Genomic DNA, 20,265 nt, shown 5'->3' on the forward strand with positions numbered 1-20,265 from the left:
AAGGAATCTGAAGCAATTGAGAGGATTCCTAGGTCTCATAGGATTTTACCGCAAATTCATACGTGGGTATGCTTCTATCGCGCTGCCTCTAACCAATCTACTAAAAAAAGATGCCTTCAAATGGTCAGATGAAGCACAAACAACTTTTGAACAATTGAAAACTACAATGGTAACAACTCCAGTTTTGAAGTTACTAGATTTTGAAAAGGGCTTTATTATTGAGACTGATGCCTTAGGGGTTGGTATGGGTGCAGTGCTTCAACAGGATAGTCATCCCATCAGCTTTTTTAGCAAGAAATTTTGTGCCAAGATGCTAAACTCCTCAACATACTTACGAGAACTACATGTTATTACAAAGGCTGTAAAAAAATGTCGAGCCTACTTGCTTGGGCGCAAGTTTCTGATTCACATAGATCAATGGCGTTTAAGGAAATTGATGACACAAATAATTCAAACACCTAAACAACAATATTACCTTTCCAAATTGTTGGGGTACAACTATGAAATCATTTATAAAGCAGGAGCTAATAACTATGTAGCAGATGCACTGTCTAGAGTTCCCTTCCCAACATGAATTTTGTTGTATCGAGGCAAAAATTATGTACCACCACATTCTGACTTGAAACTATTGTTGATTGAGGAGTTTCACGCAACACCCATTGGGGGACACGCTGGTATATTGAAAACATTTGGTAGATTGTCTAAAAATTTTTATTGGTCAAGAATGACGAAAGACGTGGTTGAATTTGTGTCTAAATGCTTGGCTTGCCAACAAACCAAGGTTCCTACTCACTCTCCGTATGGCTTGTTACACCCATTACCGATTCCCATTGGCATATGGGAAGCTGTATCCGCAGATTTCATTGTAGGTCTCCTTTCATTCCAAAATTATACTGTCATTTTAGTGGTGGTTGATAAACTATCCAAGGCAGCACATTTCGGGATGTTGAGATCTTCTTTTAATGCAGCTCAAGTGGCCCAATTATTTGTCGAGATGGTGTGTAAGTTACCTGGCATGCCTAAGAGCATCTTATCGAATCGTGATCCTATTTTTATGAGTCAGTTTTGGAGGGAGTTATTCAACCTTAGTGGCACAAAATTACGTATGACAATTGCTTATCACCCACAAGGAGATGGACAAGCTGAGGTTGTAAATCGCATCTTGCAACAATATCTGCGAGCTTTTGTACACCACCAACCTTCAAGATAGGGAAAGTTTATTCATTGGGCTGAATGGCAATACAATTCAGCTTACCAAACTACTGCAGGAATGAGCCCTTATCAAGCTGTGTATGGGAAGCCACCCCCTTCATTACCACAATATGTTACTAGATCCAGTAACCTTGAAGCTGTGGAACATGAATTAAGCGAGCGGAAAAATATTCTGGACAAAGTAAAAGGCAATCTGCTCAAGGCCTAGTCAACTATGAAGAAAAATGCTGATTTGCATCAGATTCCTCATTCGTTCAAGTTGGGGGACCAAGTTTTGGTGAGATTAAGACCATATAGGCAAACTTCTGTGGCGGGGCAGCGGGTGCAGAAGCTGTCTCAATGTTTTTATGGCCCTTTCCCTATTAAGAAATGCATTGGAGAAGTAGTTTTTGAGCTTGAACTCCCTAAAGAATCCAAGATACATCCAGTTTTTCATGCTTCTAAACTTAAACCCTTTCATGGTGATATAGACAATAAGGAGTTGGCTTTACCTTCTGCTTTTGTTGAAAATCAACCAAAACTTAAGCCATTGGCTATTGTTGCATCTAAGGTTGAAGGTGACCCTCTGCAAGAATTGGTATTAGTTCAATGGGATGGGTTATTTTCGGAAGATTCAACTTGGGAATCACTAGATCAGTTGCTTGCAGATTTTCTTGAATTACACCTTGTGGACAAGGTGTTTTTCCATCGGGATGGGAATGATATGGGCCAAGGGCAAGAGGAGGAAATTGAAATGGGCTCTAACCCAAATGAGGAATTAGTAGACCAATACAGTCAGCATGTGAAGCCCAAAAGAAAAGGGGAGCAGCCAAACTGGATGAAAGATTATGTGGTCAACAATCCTAAACGCAATAACAACAAATCCATAAGAAAATAGATTTTGCTAGATTTTGCAGTAACCATATTCAATATTATGCTTTTGTATTTTCTTTTGGATTCTACAAGTTAGTTTTATACAACAGACTTTATATGTCTTATTTTTGGACCGAGAGGGGCAATGAAAATAATTACTCCATCATCTCTATTTTCTCTCTTGTTTTCTCTCTTGACCTTTTCTCTTTTCTAGTTAAATATTGGCATCAAGCTAAGTTGTTTGTTCCATTGATGTTTCAACTCAGAAGTAAGAAACATTTTTCATGTGTCTTCCCACATGTTTAAACATATTTCACAAAAGCTAGTTATGACAATGGTGATATATATATATATATATATATATATATATATATATATATATATATATATATATATATATATATATATATATATTTATAACAAAACAATTGTAACTAAAAATTGTAGTTCAAATAATGTAATGTATAGAGTGAGTTGAGCTGGAGCTCACTGAAAAAGAAAAAAAACTATATTGTAATCTTGGGTTCATAATTAATTTTTATGCGTTTTGATCCTTTAGAATTGTCTTTAATTTATCGATTGCAATTTCTTTCTTTATTATTGTAATTCTGTTTGTATTGATAGAGAAAACTTGTAGTGGATTTGTATTATAATTTCACAGTAAGAATGTTAAAAGAATTTAATTTCTAAAATCGAGTTCATAAAATTTGAACCAAACACAGTATCATAATTGTAAACTTGTGTGGCATAAGATCCGAGGAGTCAAGTGTAACTAAGCTGGGAGGCGTATGCTAGGGCCTGGTGCCTCAGAATACTTTACATTAAATTGGGCAGATATGTTAAGTAACTACGTATTTCGCTTTCAGCCATTCCAACTCAGAATAGCAATTCTTATAAATTATAATAGGACTCATATTTCACATTCTTAGTGACAAAATCGTCATTATTATTTGAGTTGCCCTCTTTTTGATAAAAAGTTTAAAAGTTTATTTCTTTGCGTAATACTTGCATTCTTCTCTGTAGAATTTATTATTTGAAGAGAATTTTGAGACCAGTCTTTATGTTTTTAATTTCAGGGTTAAAATAAACACCCTCATATTTTACATCTTCTGAAGAAAGTATCTCAATATAAGAGTGTATCGATTCTAAAGATTAGTGATCACAATTATTTTACGTCAAATTAAGAATTAATACTATTGTAAAATATGCTAACATGTGTTCTTATGATATAGAACAATAAAAAAATAAAAAACTTTAATAGGAATTTTTAGTTTTTAACGATTGTCCATGATACAGTTTGATAAGGACCTTATCTTTATTTATACATTAAGCTAGCCTCATTTCCTGTCCTAATTGTTTACTCTTCATTTTTAACTACACCAATCGAGGTAACGAAAGGGGAGAAAAAAAGCAAGTGGTATTTAAAGCCAATTATATGAGAATGTCACAGTTTGAGAGCAAAGCGTTGGTTTACCATTTCAACAATGAAGGAATTCTTTCGAAAACCAAACTACAGCTTTAGAAGAAAAAAAAAGAAACAATAGTAATAGGGAAAAGCATATGCGCCGGTTAGCATCAGTGGATGCTTTAACAACCAAAAGAAAGAATATTATTTGATGCCAAAGTGAAACAGAATGTTGCTTCTACCTGAATTGTAGTTGGAATTGTTTTTCCTAATTTTGGGTATCGAGAGAAAAAGTTGTTTCAATCATAGAATATCTTGGAAATGAGAGCCTAGACAGTCACCAGTGTCAGTGGAAGAAATCATGGACAGAATATAAGGTTTCTTTCTATAAATATGCAGAAAAAAATGTAACTATGAAAAGTGGATGCCGCAGAAAACATTCTTCGATAATATTTTATATTATTAGTGACAAATATTTGAATATGACTTGTCTGTCTAAATTAGGTACACAAGTGTCACAGAGAAAACCTAACGATTCAAATGGTTATAAATAGACTTGGTCAGTGACAGGGTATTCACTATTCACCAACGATATTCAAGGCTCGGAAGTTGTAATTTATGTATGATTGAATTTGGTTGATCAATATCCCTGGGGTTAGCACTTGTTTTGTTACTATTTGTTTCTGTTAAAATATCTTTAATATCTTATTCTTTGTTTTTATTGTTATTATTCATATGTATTTTGAACTTAGCCGATATGTTCATTATTAGAAATAAAGTCCTTATGTATATTTAGATTAATCTCAATCTCTACTCTCTCTATATTTCCAAAGATGCAAATGAAATTTTGTCCTTGGCTACTGTAACAATAGCTTAAAATCAAATTGGGTGGTTTTAAAGTGGGTCAGGTAACTGTAGAGATGTAGACCCGTACGAGGTATTTCTAAATCTAATTGCTTATTCTCCTGCTAGTGGGACGATCAGTTGGCCACCTGGTTATACGGAAGAAACATTTAATTTTGTGTGTTCCTTTATTTTTTACTGAATAATACAGCTCATATAGCAGCCCATATAATAATTTTTCGTGTGTGGAAATTGAAACATCAAACACTTGGGATACAAAAGAGTAGGATACAAGGAAAAGCAAGTGTTGACCACCCAAAACAATTACAATAGCATTTGCTAAGTGTAATTCTACATTCAAAATTTCTGATATTTACAAGTACAATGACCATTATAGTTTTATTACTATTCTCCTATTCAATGAATGATTCATTTTCAAATGGTACATCCTATAGTTGATTGAAAAAGTTAGAAAAGTTACCCGAGATTGCAGCCTCAAATCCATTAAAGGGTCATTGGATTAACCATAGTTCTATGAAAGCCATCCTTTTTTGTTCTTGGTTGCCTTGAGCTTCATCACAAGTTCTTCACGCTCAGCTTCCACCTCAGCATACTTAAGGCTCATGTGGAAGTAGCGCTCCTGAATATCTCTTAAATCTGCCTCTAGCATAGATTTTATACGTTCAAATTTTTCTTTCGTTACTACTTCTTCACCTATTGATTTTAGTGGGCCATTTGCCTGGATTTTTTGACCTCTAGATGGTGATCTGCAAAATAAATATACGAGGGGTTATTCATATATAACAATATTACTTCAAGTGAGCAATAAGGCAACTTTACAACAAAAGGCTTTCAAATTACTACTAGCAGAGTAACTGCGACATCTTTGCAACAACATTCCAATCTTTCGGCCTCCCTAAATGGACAACTTCATTTTGACTTCAACTGTTTTAAACTTGGTTTTAACCAAAAGGAACACAATATAAGCCTCAATAGGAAATCCAGTGAAAATTGGCTCCTTTGCTTACATATCAAGAACACAATTAATTGTTGAGGAATTTGACATTATGTGTAAGGTAGACTCATTCTGCATATCAGTGGAAGCAAGAAAACACTGTTTTCTTCTATTTTTCCTCTTATAATTATTAAACAATAATTATGGAATTACTTTTCTTGATCTCAAAAAGAAAATAGGTATTTAAAGGAAATAAATATCCTCCTTAATTGAAGGAAATAAATCTCCATAAATAAAAACTCTAAGTCAGGAATAAATCTACCAAATAAACTCTTAATCCCAATCCTTTAATTGTAGGGATTTCTTACAAGCAAATCAATCTATATTTACTGTAGAGTAAAAGTACAACATTTACACTTGGTTATGAGATTATGTGAGGGAAGACCCCAGGCCAACGGACCAACATCTAGGGCTTTGTAATTAAAACTATAAAAAGAAATATGAACTGCAGCATAAATCAAGGGATTCTAAAACTCTCTCATTCCCCAAGTTGGTGAGTGGACGTCATCCATTACCAACTTGCCAAAAAGAAATGTAGCACCACTTAACCCTTTTGTCAATACATCTCCAAGTTGATTTTCAGAGGATATAAATAGTGTACATAATGTACCGTTATCCAATTTCTCCTTTATGAAGTATCTGTCTACTTCAACATACTTAGTACTATCATTGTGCTGGATTATGCACAATATTTATTTTGACTTGTTATACCAATATAATCTCACAGACTTTTTCTATTCAATCTTCAACTCTTGTAAAGTTATCTTTAACCATAGTATTTCACAAATTCCTAAGGCCATGGCTCTAAACTCTACCTCTGCACTTGGTTTCGTCACAACATTTTGTTTGTTGCTCCTCCAAGTGACTAAATTTCCTCCAAGAAAAGAGCAATATACATAGGTAGATCTTTTGTTGTCTATAGAACCTGCATAGTCAGCATCTATGTAGGCTATGCAATAAACAACTCTAAGATGAGTCTCCTTTGGATTATGCATGAAGTGACTTACAATCCCAGATCTAGTGTTAGACAAGTAAATGAATTTCCCAACCAGCCTTTGATAGTATTATCTATGCAGAGTTACCTCCTAAATTGATTCACCAAGTTTTTTATTATGTTAATCAGGTGTCTCTTCTGGTCTGCATCCTAATTTCCAATTTTCAGTTAATAAATCTAGCACATAATTTTGTTGGGAGATGAAAATACCATGATGGGAATGAGCCACTTCAATGCCCAATAAATATTTCAATCTCCCTAACTCCTTAATTTCAAATTATGTTATCAAACATTTGTTAAGGTTTCCATATATGTTTGATAATTTCCTGTATACATGGACTATTAGTGCAGTCACCTGGCTTTGCTTGTACCCCATTGTCTTCATCACAATAGTGAACCTATCAAACCACACTCCAAGAGACTGTTTCAATCCATAGTGTCTTCCCTAGTTACACACCTTTACCTCCTCAACTTTAAACCCAGGTGGGACCTCCATGTAAACTTCTTCCTCAAGATTGACATGCATAAAGGCATTTGTGATATTAAATTGCTGCAAACTCCATCCATAGTTAGTGGTTAATGACAACAAAATTCTAACAATATCCATTTCTGCAACTGATGAAAACGTTTCAAGATAGTCAATCCCATATGTTTGAGTATATCCCTTAGCTACTAACCATTCCCTATACCTTTCCAATGTCCCGTCTGCCTTGTATTTAAGGGTGAATACCCACCTACATCCGACAAGACTTTATCCTTTAGCTAGATCCACCAACTTCCTAGTTTTGTTCTTTTCTAAAGTAACCATTTCAACTTACCGGAAGTCACTATCTCCAAAAAAACCTTCTTAATATCAAACTTGGTGGTCATGTTTTAATTCTTGATTTTCTTGACTTTCATTCTTCTCCCCATAAATGGTATCAATTGTGGGGTTCGCAAAAATAAGAAGTTCAAGTAAGAAAGAAAATAGAAAGAGAAATTATTATATTGAATAATAGTATTAGGCTGTACACACTAAGATCATGGTATCAAAACATACATATAATGTCAAACAAGAGTATATGTAGGCATCAAGTGTAACAGAAAACCGTTAAAACATTACACCATCTAGTGTGTATGCATCAATAAACGGTTTAGCTCAGAACACTACTAGGTGGTCTAACGAACAGTCTAGTAGACGATCTTCCTGAGCTCTTCTTTAGAAGGTCTAGTTTTGAGTCATTTGCTCAATCCTAATTTGTAGAACACTCAATGTCATGAATATATTCAATGTTGAAACAATCTTTTTAAAACAGGAATATCCTGTTCGCATAAACTACATAGTGAGAGACAACTTTTATTGTTAATGGATTGTTCTAAATAGAAGAGAAAGGTCCAAACAAATAAAAGAATCAGCATAAGGGGGTCATACAAACAAATTAAAAACTTTCCTTTAAGCTTTGAAATATGTTCCTCTAACCTGTGACATTGAGCTTCATAATTATTATTGGCTTCGTTTGCTTTTGCTAGTTCATTATCACACAATTGAGTCTTCGATAGTGGATCTACTTCAACAGCATTAACATTTTCATCAAGAAGTCCAAGTTCAGTTTCTACCTATATAAGAAGGAGACATGAAACAGAAATATGGAAAAGTAAGGTGCTATTTCCAGTGAGACTACATTTATTTGATATTATCACTAAGTGCCATCCACACAAACGTAATTATAAAATATACTTTATAAACTTTGACACGGAGGTAAATTACAATGTAGTCAAAGTTCAAAACATATCACCTCGTTATTGTGTTTGATGCTGTCATTCTTTAACGACTTTTTCCTATTAATGCGATGTTGATTGTTATTCTTCATCCCAAGATTCTGCTAAATCAAAGAAAGAATATTAATATTTCCGTCATCAGAACGTTATCACGTCATTAATGAAAAAGAGCACTAACTTTTGATGACTTCAGATCATCGTGAACAGGTGAAGATTTCCTGTTTAACTTCGAAACCTGATTTCTCTTTTGTTCCTTAATCAACTTCAATTCTTCTTCTAGGGCTTGGGCTTTTGTTTGGAACTCAGCTTTTTCCTGTTCAAGAAGTTGTATGGTCTGTTGATGCTGCCTGTTTATTCTTCTGCTGTGACTGAGCTCAGTATCCTGGACAAATCTTGTTTCTTCGAGTCTTTCTTTCTCAGATTTAAAATCATTGAGCTCGTTCTTTAGAGCTATATTCTCATTTTCAAGTTGATGGTTCTGCTGCAATTGAACCTTTAAATTTCCAGATTCGTCCATGATTTGTTGTCTTTCATATTCAGTGACTGTAAGTTTTAATTCAAGAGCATTTATAGTACTTTTGAATTTTAGCTCTCTTGATTTGCAGTCTTCCACCAGCTTCAACAATTTTTCATGTTCAGTCGTCAGCATTTCCACTTTAATTTTGTATTCAGCAACTTGAGTTGTTACGTCTTTCAGCTTTTGTTCATATTGAGACTGCAGCGCATCAACCTCATTCTGAGCCAAAATCACTTTAGATTGAGCTTCCTCAGAAGCAGATTCCAGTTTGGCTTTATCAGCGCGTAATGTGGATACTTCAAGTAAAGCGTTAGAAGCTATTTTCTCCTTTTCATCATATGCTGCCGAAAGTTTCAAACGGAGGTTCTCAACTTCTAGTTCTAGGTTTTGAGTTTCTACCATCTTCTCCATTTGCATCTGATTCAGTAAGACTTCACCCTGCTCCATCTGTTTCCTATTTTCATCAAAAAGAACATCTATATCTGAAATCAGATGTTTCACTTTTGATGCAATATCTTCCTGCATTAAAGTGAAGCTCTGTTCCAGGTGTTCAACTCTTTCAGAGCACTTAGCGAATCTTTCATCTGATTCCCTTAATCTGGCTTCCATAAGGGAGCAATTTTCCTCTTCCTTCAATTTTTCCTTCCTAAAATCTCCATTTACCTTCTTGACAAAACTGCATTCTTCTGCAAGATTTTCTATGGTATTTTGTAAATTCTGGTTTGCTACTCTTAGATATTCACATTCTTCTTGTGCTTCTGTCCAGCGAAATTGTGTAAACTTTAATTTTTGCTCTAAGTCTTCTGTTGAAGAATCTATCTGAGTCTGCATCTCCATAATCTTCTCTTGAAGCCTTGCAGCTTTAGATCTGGAGTTCTCTAGTTCTGTTAAATGAAACTCTCGTTCATTTGTCAAATCTCTCAACTGAGCTTCTAAAACAGAAATGCGCATTGACAATTGTTGCCTTTCCTGTTCTATGTCTGATATGATGAGCTCCAATTCATGCTTATTTTCTTTTTTCATGGCCGCCATTTGTTTCTCTTGTTGACTGTGTTCTTGTTCAAGATGATAAACCTTGGCTTCTATCTCATTCAGTAGCTTTTGCAGAACCCCGATCTCCTTTTCTTTGTATGATAAATTAGCCACAAGATTTCCTATCTCAGATGATTTATTAGTTAGTTCCTTATTCAAATCTGTGATTCGGACTTCTAGAGCTAATTTTGAAGTCTCGAGCTCTTGAATTGAAATGTGATCATTATCACTAATCTTGATGTTGTTTTCCCCTTGGACCATGTCTCCTGAATGGAATATTCGAAATAAATTGTTGCTTACCTCAGATCCAAAGCAAGTAGAACATTGATCTTTGACCTTGTTTGACAAAAGGTCTTGAGATGCTCCACCATCTTTCAAACTTTTGTTTGCTTCTTTTAGCTTGAATAAGAGGTCAAGGTTTTCTTCTGTCAGTTCATTGCAGTCCACCTCAAGTTCCTGAACTTTCTCTTTCAGAAATTCAATTTCTCTTAAAAGATCTGCATCACCTAAATTTTTGGACCCAGTCTCCACATTACAACTTTCTGGGACAGATTCAGATAGCTTTGCTTTCGAACTTAATATTTCTTTATCTTTAGCGGCTAATTTTCCTTCATATTCCATTTCAATATCTGGAAGGGTTTTGTTATATTGAATCTTCGAATGTTCAGTATCTCGTATTGTGTCCCCCAAGGCACCTTCCAGCTCTTGCACCTTGACTAGCAGATTTTTCTTCGACTCCTCCAGTTGTTCTAGCTGTTGCATTAACCGCTTGTTTTCTTCTGTACTTATTTGGAAAGATTTGTCCAGATCACTGAATTTTGAGGGTAATAATGAAAGGGTTTCTATCTCAATTTTCTGCTGTTCTATGGTCTCTTCCAGCTCCTGGAGAACAGAAACGAGCTCCAGATTTGCTTCTTGGCTCCTCTTCAGTTGCAAAGACAAGTTGGCATTTGATTCTTTTTCGAACTTCAATTCCTCCTTTAGAGCATTCTCAATTTCTGAAAAACATTCACCTTCAGATAGTGAATCTTCCGATGCTCGCTGTCTCGCTCTTGGATCCTCAAACGACAATTTTAACTGATCAACTTCTTTTTTCAAACTATCACGCTCTACGTGGGCCGCTGAAAGTTCCGTTTTTATACCTGCCAGATTTTCGTATTGATCTGAGAATTCTTTCCTCAACACGTCTAAATCACCCATTAGCTTTCGGGCATTCATTTCCCACATCTTCGCTTCTGCCCGTAGCTCTTCAGTTGTGTCTTCTGCAGGTTCCAGACGATTATTGGAAGCATTTGTCGATTTAGAATACAATGAACCAATCTCTTGTATATTCTGGGAAACAAATGACGAATCATTTGACTGAGAAGAATTTACAGGGTAATCGTGATGAGATACACTTTTCTGGGAGCTGGCTGAACCTTGTATTCCAGTCGGGCTCTGCCCGTCACTGATACTAGAGGAAATATTTTCCCTTCCTGTGGAACCCTCAGTTGAGTAATGGCTGCAGTTTGATACAGATCCGGAGAAGCTTGTTGCCTGCAGACAAAGTGCCAGTGCAAGACGTCATTATCATGATAATGGCAGGCCAATAGTAAATTACGCCACATCTGAAACATAAGCAAGCCGATGGCTCCACTACATAAAGACATTATTTTGCTTCCTGGACCGTGATAGAAGAGAACTCTGTACAATAGACGACTTTAACATACCCGTTAAGATGAAATGCAGTTAACATCTCCACGTAAAAATCTCACTAAATTACTATGTTAAAAACGCATTGGAATTGGTGGATATTGGCAATGTCTTTTGGTTAAAAAGTTCCATGAAAAAATCTCGTGAATAGTTCCTGGTTCCTCGTACTCCAGGATAACCTAAATTTAAACAGCTAAACTAGAGAATTATTCGAGTCTGAAAAGCTCATCCTGATAATTGATTATTAAGAACAGACTTATATTTAACCTATATGCATGTCTGGGAGGAAATCTATAACCATTTAGACAACAGAACAGATATGTTTATGGACGGAAAATAATGTAATTTTACCCTTGTCTCAATTTCTCCGGGGGATAAGGTAGAATCAAAATCTTCAACAGAGGAAGATTCAACACTCTGGATATTTGAACAATCAGATTCATTGGACTTGATAGGCAGATCATAATTATTTTCATTGATGGCCTTCAAATGGAAATTTGTCTCTTGATCCCTGGAAAAAGTCTAGGAGATAAATACTCTCTAGAATAATTGACATTATAATACACACGAAAATACTAGCCTCCACCAATACAAACCTATGTTTCGTTCTTGGTGTCAGACACTGCACAGTTACCTGCAAAATCCACAGCCACTGAATTCCCAATTCTAAGTTCAATAACTTTTTCTGTAACAGATTTATAGTAATAGGAAGAATATAATTTTACACTTTCTTTTTTTAAAATACAATAACTAAAATAACTTATTTTATTAATATATTAACAATAATAACAAAATAATTTAATTTATATATATATATATATATATATATATATATATTATAAAAACAGTCGATAAGTAGTTTTTTTTTTAAAAGAAGATATCAATATAAAATTACTCATTCTCGTGACAATAGCCCACAGTTTGTCTCTATATTAGGAGAGAAGAATCACAGTGAGTTCTGCTTGGATGAGCAAAAGATGAACCAAAGAAAACGGGTCCTCGACAAGGTAGGGCAATGGGTATACTATCTTTTGTCATACTGATGGTTATAACGAAAAAGTAAACCACGTGTTTTTGAAGTGAAGAACTGGGCTGTTGTCTTGTAAGAGGAAAAAAATGAGAAAACACATGTGATAGTAGTACTCTTATGGGGCCAAAATCTTCATAAATAAGATTTAAGTCTCGTGCACCAATCAATCGATTAAGAAAAGTTGAATGAAAATTAAGTTCAAAAAACGACTCAAAAGCAATACCATCATCATCGTGTGTAAAGAAAACGAAAAGAAATTTGTCACAAAGGAATAATCCATTTGCAAGAAGAGAAGACATTATTTCCCTGTGATATACTGTTTGTCCAAAACTACATAATACGAAATAGTTAAATTAAAAAAATGTGAGAAGGACAATTTGACATATTTATAAGCAACAAAATTTTTATTTGTTTATTCAATTGCATAAACAAAATATTCCAGATTTCTAGTTCTATTTGTCCCTTTAATTTCAGAAAAATCAACTTTGAATTTAATCCAAAATGCACATAATCATTCATGAAATAAAAAAGCAGCCCTTCTTGCTTTCTACAACCAGTAACGAGATATAACTTCAGTTGTATGACTCACTTGCAAAGTTGTCCCATGGTTGCACTTATTCAGTGGGATTGAAAGTGGAATAGCAGCATCTGAACTCATATAGCTAGTCAAACTAACAGTGGCCTCCCCCAGGATGCCAGATCTTGATGACCCCTGTTAGGTGATAATGATTATTTATACAGTAATCTAATCCAAACAGAAATTTCAAGCAAATAAAAATAAAGAAACAGAATGTGCATAGCAGCAACAGTGATAATACCATTGCAACAATAAGCTTGAGGACAGAATCATCAATCTCCTTCGAGGAATTATCTCTCGAAACCCATATAGATTCTGAAAAGTTATCTGACCATTGACAACCTCCATTACGCACTGGCACTTTGCTCGACTTTGCAATTGTTTTGCCATTTTCTACGGAGACAACAGAAACAAACAGCTTGTCCCACCCTTTGGGTACCTGTTAAACATTAAATTCACCTTTCGTTACTGACCATACGCTTTTTTATGGCTCCTTAAACAACATCTGAAAATTCAAAGCTTTTGGATATATAATTCTAAAAATAATTTTTTGCAATTATTGTCGGAATGATATAATATTGATAGTACCTCCTGGACTTTAAATATTAGCACAAGTCATTTGATTTTAAGATTTGGCTCTTGATTTATCCTCGTGGTAAAACATACCTGTAGTACTGTTCTACATTCCACGAGAACAGAAACTACAAGCAAAAAATTTGGCTATACTTCTGTACATTCCCGCTACGCTGTTATCTAATTAAAATTGAAATTTCGTTTTGATAATTTACAAAAAAGTTTTAAGGTAAACTTTTATTAAGATTACTTCTGAATAAAGAACTACACAAACATTACCGAAGTAAATACATCTAAGTTTTATCAAAACCACAAACCTAATGCAGCTACCTATTCATAACAAGACAAAAGCTAGTGATACACTTTGTCATTAGCTGAAATTTACCAGAAAATACAAAACTGGGAGATCTCACTTCTTCTTAACCACCTATAGCTGGACTTCATTAACTCTCAGACATGTTCTGAATCCGCTCGGTGATTCTCTTTCCAAAACACGAAGCACTTCATATAACTAATTTCCATTTTAAAATAAAATCACATCTCTATATCAACATCTGCTAGTATTTCCTAATTAGGACCAAGGATTTTTGCATATTGCATTGCACCTACGAATTATCAAAGCGGATCAATAATTTCGAAGACGGAGCACATTAAGCAAAAGCGAAACACAGATAGACACTACACTAGTCACATTGATTGTCGTAAAACGAAACGACAGATTAAAAAGCGAAATCGAAAAAAGAGAAAATAGCGAAGACACGAACCTGCAGCGCCTTGAGGTGAGAGATTCTGAACTCAATTTTATCCCCTGATTTCGCCGCCCTGTGCTTATGCAACCTAAACATTCTCTTTTCTCTTTCTCACCTCACTATGTTTCTGTGTGCGAGTGTGTTGTGGCGCGTTCTTTCTCAATCACTAACTCACTCTCGACAACTACCAAATATCGCTATATTCATGATTTCATCAGCTTCTCCGCAACCACCATCACCAACCGGCGAAAGAGACGAAGAAAGAGAGAGAAAGAGCGTTAGCTCAGTGGTCATTGTTGTGAAAGGTGTTATTTTATTGTTCCTTCAAACCATCGCGCATAGAGAGAAACGGAAACGAAAACCACAGAAAACAAACAACCAACTGACAGAAGCGCTTTGGCTTTTTTTTATCATACTGGTTTGAGTAAAATTTCCGGATACAATTAAATTTAAAAAAAAAAAATTGCATAAATTAGAATAAAAGAATCATACATGTCAAATTCAAAGCACAATTTATTCATTTATGTAAGTCTTTTAAAAATCAGCCATATCCATAAATTTATATCCTTTCATGTCCCATGTGAGTAGCATCCAGTGTAGTGAAACAGCGAGAGAAAACGGTTACGATCCAATCTTTTTCTTTTCTTTTTCTTATTCTGCCCTCTCTTTTTCTAACGATTCGATTCTATTGGCTGACGTGGCACACGGTGGTTGGCCAAGCACGAAAGGCGTTGCAACTTATATTACCGCTGCAACCACTGGAAGCAAAGACGCAGTAGCAAACAAAAATATTACAGCCTGTGTTCCCAAGGATCTTAATAATAGAATAATTTGAAATTCAAGGTATTTAAAGAAGAATTGTTATTAACAAATACTAACTATTTTTCTTGCTTATTTTTTCTTTTGTTTTTATCTCAATTATTGTTCACCGTAAAACTGTAAATTTTAAAATTAGTCTATTTTAATTTAATTTTTTATTTTCAAAATATGTGTATTTAGTCATTTTAATTAAATTTTATTAAGTTTATTTGATGTTTCGTACGTGTTTCAAGATTGTATTTGAATTGTTTATAATGTTTGACACATTTTTCTTTAATGTTAAATCAAATATTATTATAAAATACGTTTCAAATGTCAAATAAACTTAACAAAATTTGATTAAAATAACTAATCCGCGTATTTCGAAAAATAAATAACTAAATTGGTTCAAAATTTTGAAATTGACTAATTTTAAGATCCACGAAAAGTTAAGAGACAAAAATATATTTAACAATTATCCATTTAACAAATGTATTGGTCTTGTAAAGATAGTAGTATAATAAAAGGAGATTTGATTAATATATTTGAAACGTAAATTTTATATTTTTTTGCCATTGTTCTAAAAACTTGAGAAGGTTATTTTTATATTATTATTAAATTTAAAGTGGGACATGAAAGAGTTATTTTAAAAAATATATTCATGATAATTTTGATCGACAGCTAATGGTGATAAAAAGTAAAAATTTTGATTGATGAGAAAACAATGTCCAAAATTAGTAAACCTAGATGAATCAATGATCACTAGATTAGCAAAAAATTTTGATTTCCCTTATTCGCATCGTGATCTCGTGACATACATGACCATATGGCATAGGGATTAGCACTTTTTGAGGGATAGAAAAAAAGGATTGTGGAATATTTTGAATTTTTTATACCAGTTAGTCTTTGTAAGTCTCGCACGGACGGGCTTGTGGGTATATTCTTCATATTTCAATGCGTCTTCCATGATAAATTAATTTAGCTTAATTAACAAGTCATTAACATATTAATTGTTTCACTAAAAAAAATAAAAAGATCAATAATCTATTCAATTTTTTATATAAAAAAAATTATAATTTGATATAAAAGTTTTAATTTTAATAATTGTTAATAGTTGAAGAAATTGAACATATATATTTGATCTTAGTTGTCTTTAATAATTTTCATATGTTAAAACCCATTTAACTTCTTTAAGAGAATATGTTTTGATTTTTAACAATAATAACCCACGTTTATTAAAGAAAAAATTAACATTAACTAACTTGGAGAAGGACTCTTTGTACTTTTAATTTGTAAATTTGAAATGATTCATTCAAATTTATTTGCATATTAATTTTAATTTATTAAAGAAAAAATTAACATTAACTATCTCCGGATCATACTCATCCTCCTTCTATTTCTCTTCTTTACTCTTTCTCTTCCTCCACCACCTCCTCTTCCACCTCCTTATCTAACTCCTGCAACCATTACCACCGGCATCGCTACATACGCGTCACTAACAATTATCAGTGTCATCGATGCACATTACTGGTGTATGTCACCGCTGTCGCATCATCTCCTTCTCCTCTATCTCATCCTCTTCCAGCTCCTCTTCCTCCTCCTCCTCCTCATCCTCCTCTTCTTTTCTTATCTTCTTATTCCCACACATCTTCCTTAATATAAAAACTCCACTAGATTATGTAAGAAATTTGCCACTCAATTGCCAACAGATGTACCAATGAAAATATTCATCAATAATAAAAATTGAAATTTACCGACAAACAACTCTAATGACTTCTGTCATCATTAATTGTGATGATAAGTTACCAACGAAAATATTAGTCAATAATAATAATAATAATTGTAATTTACCGATAAATATTTTTGGTAGATTTTACAAACGAATTTCGTAATGATGAAAGTATCCATTGATAAATTAAAATGTGAAACTCATCGAAAAATTTGTTAGTAAATATGAGTTTATCCATATATTTGTTATCATCAACTATAATTCCATCAATAATTAAAAAAAAATCTTGCAAGGAGACATGTATTTAATTACTTCAAGTAATAATAAAATTTAAATAAAATTAAAAAAAAAATAACACTTTTATATTTAGATTGTAATTTTGTTATTAAATTATAATAAAAATATTGAACTAAAATGAATATTTATCTTTCAAATTTATATATTATATATATATATAAAATAAATTTGATGTATATTTAATAGATGTAGAATCTACATGGTATCGTAAATAATATATGTATGCATTTGTGAAATTAATAAGGAAGAGTTTACGGCACATTATGTGGTAGGTTTGCATTAGGTCAAATGGTTGGTTTTGGCAGGATACACTTACTAGTCACCGATCACCAACTCTTCCCTAAATCAGTAACAAGGAACTTTTTTATTCTCCTAACTTTTACTTACTATTAAGACACAGTTTCAGATTTTAAATTCGTTGGTTGAATTCAGTGTACTGTTTTGTGATGTGTTCACACCATTAGTCTCGTGGGAGAAGGAAGAGGGACCCAAGTGCTCAGAAAATGAAGTAAAACGCAAGCCAATTTTATGGTCTATGAATGAAGGGTACATATGAGTGGAGAAAAAAATTATCTGATAATAGCAACAAAAGAGAACAATAATTCAGATCCACCAAATATTTTAATCAAGTCCTTCATCCAACACAATTCTTGATTTTTAAAATGTCCACCAAACTAATCTGTCGTTAAATAATGATGAACTTTTCAGAAGTTTTGTTGTTCATTGAAAATTCAGTTTGTGAAATGCTCCTTGGACGTATATTATGAATTGCTTTGTAAGAAAATTAAATAAGACTCAAAGTATTGTTTTAATTTTTTATGTAATATTAATTAATTTTTCTGTTTATATTTCGTTACTAGCTACTAATTTTGTTAAGGCAAGATTATTGTTTCTTTCTTTATATTTGAAGATGGATTTGGGAAACAGAAAATTAAGAAAATAAGGAAGAAACTAAGAAAATAAAAAAGTAATATGAGGGTAACGTTTAAAATTAAATCAATTCAAAATTTAAGTGTACAATATAAACATTTATATGAAATTTAAGTAACGCTATCTTTGTAAGTTTTTTTTTTTTATTTCTTAGGCAAAAACTTATTTTAATTAAAAGTAAGAAGACAATTAAATAAAGAAAGTTGGCTATATAAAAAAAGTTACTGTTAGAGTTAGGCTACCATTTATTTGTTTATAAAATGCTTTTATTTTACGTTTCTAGAAGCTGTCCTTTAACTTTTGGAAAAAGGTATTTAAAACAATTTTAAAATTTTGTATATACTTAATTAGTGTGATATAAGGTAAACAATCACTTAAATCAACGCTTACTGCTATCATTCTTTCAATAATAGGAATAAGATTCCAATACAATTTTATACATATATCAAAGGATAAAAGAAATGTTTTGTTAATAAATAATGCATTATATTATTAAATAATTTATACATTGATTATTTTATTTTTTACTCCTTCACTTATTGACTTAGTAAATAAATAGAATTACAAAACTCTAATAAAGGCAATATATATATATATATATATATATATATATATATATATATATATATATATATATATATCACATTTTAATATTGGTAAGATAATGAGTTGAATGAAGATTTAAAATAATGATAAGTTAAGTAGCTAAAGTATGGTGAAAAAGATTAAGGGGCTAAGAAATATTACAAAAAAGAAATTTCAGTCTAATTTAAAATAATATTAGGCTCCAACTAATTCCAATTAAAATAGATAATATTATTTAAGAAAATAAATTTCTTTTTGTATCCTTTTATTTACAATTTTAACGCTGATCTACTATGTGAAATTTGATTTTATATTTTTATTCCACTGAAATAACATTAAAAAAAAAGCAAAATTAACCTATGAAAACTAAATGAAAGGTAAAAGCTCAATTTTTCTAAAAGAAAAAAAGAAGAAGATATGTTTGGACCAATGGGTATACTTAGAAACTACTTTTCGTATATAATCAGTTTTATTTATTTTTTAAATATAGAAACTAACAAGTAATAGGTATTAACAATAAATTGAATTAAATGCATTAAATCAATCCCTAGAAATGTACCCCTACTAGATTCCTTCCTATAATCGTACCGTATACCGTATTGGCATTTAGGACCCATAGCCATTCTTTATACGAACTCAGTTTTGTAACATCCGATAGAAAAAACACTTATATACGAATTCAAATGCTAAAAAAATTATGAAATACTATGAAATCATGAAAAGAGAAACTAAAAATTATAACAAAAACAGGCATTTAAATGTTTCAAAAGACATATTTTTAAAATAACATGCTTTTAAGAGATAGTGATATAATGTGTTTACATAAGTCACTTTAGGAGGGTAATTATTTTTTTTTAAGAATTTGAAATATTTTATGATAAAATATGTTATTTGGATAAGAATTTTAAAACAAATTAAATTATAGAATTTCATTAGGAAAATTGAATTGCTTGAAATTAAAGAATTTCAAATTTCAAAAAAAAAAAATTGAAATTCTTCATATTCAAAATATGACTCTTTCTGGTTTGAGTCAATATAAAACTGTTCTCATTTGACTTCATATGAATTTGGATAAACTTAGCATAACCTGACGTGAGATTGATCCAACTTAGTTTGACATGACCTTGATTCAATGTCATCACCAACTTGGACCAAATTTAACTTGGCCAAATCTGACCTGATTTGTCTCAATACTATCAGGACCTAACCCAATCGACCTGGACTCAACCGATTGAACGTGATCCCACTCCTGACTTAGTTTGACTATGCTCAACCAGCTCGGATCGACTTGACTTAGATCTAGGTCAACCCAACTTGACTAATCCTGAACCAACTCGGCTTGACAATGGCTAGGGTCAACTTGGGTTAACAAGTTGGTCTAAACTGACTTAACTCAACTAGCTAAGATTGACCTAACTTCAGTTAGGTCTAGGTCAACTCAACTCAGCTAATCCTAGATCAGCTAAGCTTGACCTATGCTAGCCCAACTCAACTTGACATGATTTTCATCAAGGTAGCCCAACCTGGTCTTCATCAAACTAAGACGTAACTAGGCTTAGCCCAACTTGGCTCATATGGGTTGGCCTTGACTTAGATGAATTATGGTCTACCTTCAACTTGACCTAGCCCAACTCAGTTCAACTAGGATCCGAACTCAACTCGACCTGGGCCCAAGTA

The 20,265-nt window shown here is 32.8% G+C and overlaps 1 protein-coding gene across 2 annotated transcripts; it reads right to left on the reverse strand.

Annotated features, from left to right (window-relative positions):
- Positions 1 to 4,596: 4,596 nt before the first annotated feature.
- LOC114191850 (myosin-11-like) lies at positions 4,597 to 14,872 on the reverse strand. 2 transcript variants are annotated; one of them, XM_028081276.1, is made up of 9 exons: positions 14,265 to 14,864; positions 13,169 to 13,366; positions 12,940 to 13,062; positions 11,917 to 11,954; positions 11,672 to 11,831; positions 8,258 to 11,164; positions 8,097 to 8,180; positions 7,781 to 7,917; positions 4,597 to 5,079 (listed from the first exon to the last, which is right to left on the reverse strand). In XM_028081276.1, exons 1-9 carry the CDS (start codon positions 14,343 to 14,345, stop codon positions 4,845 to 4,847), a joined length of 3,963 nt encoding a protein of 1,320 aa, XP_027937077.1. In that variant the 5' UTR covers positions 14,346 to 14,864; the 3' UTR covers positions 4,597 to 4,844. The 2 variants fall into 2 exon arrangements, with proteins under 2 accessions (XP_027937077.1, XP_027937078.1); XM_028081277.1 differs by lacking the exon at positions 7,781 to 7,917 and having other exon boundaries at positions 4,963 to 5,079; positions 14,265 to 14,872.
- Positions 14,873 to 20,265: the final 5,393 nt, after the last annotated feature.

Source organism: Vigna unguiculata, chromosome 7, assembly GCF_004118075.2.
Source record: "Vigna unguiculata cultivar IT97K-499-35 chromosome 7, ASM411807v1, whole genome shotgun sequence".
NCBI lineage: Eukaryota > Viridiplantae > Streptophyta > Magnoliopsida > Fabales > Fabaceae > Vigna > Vigna unguiculata.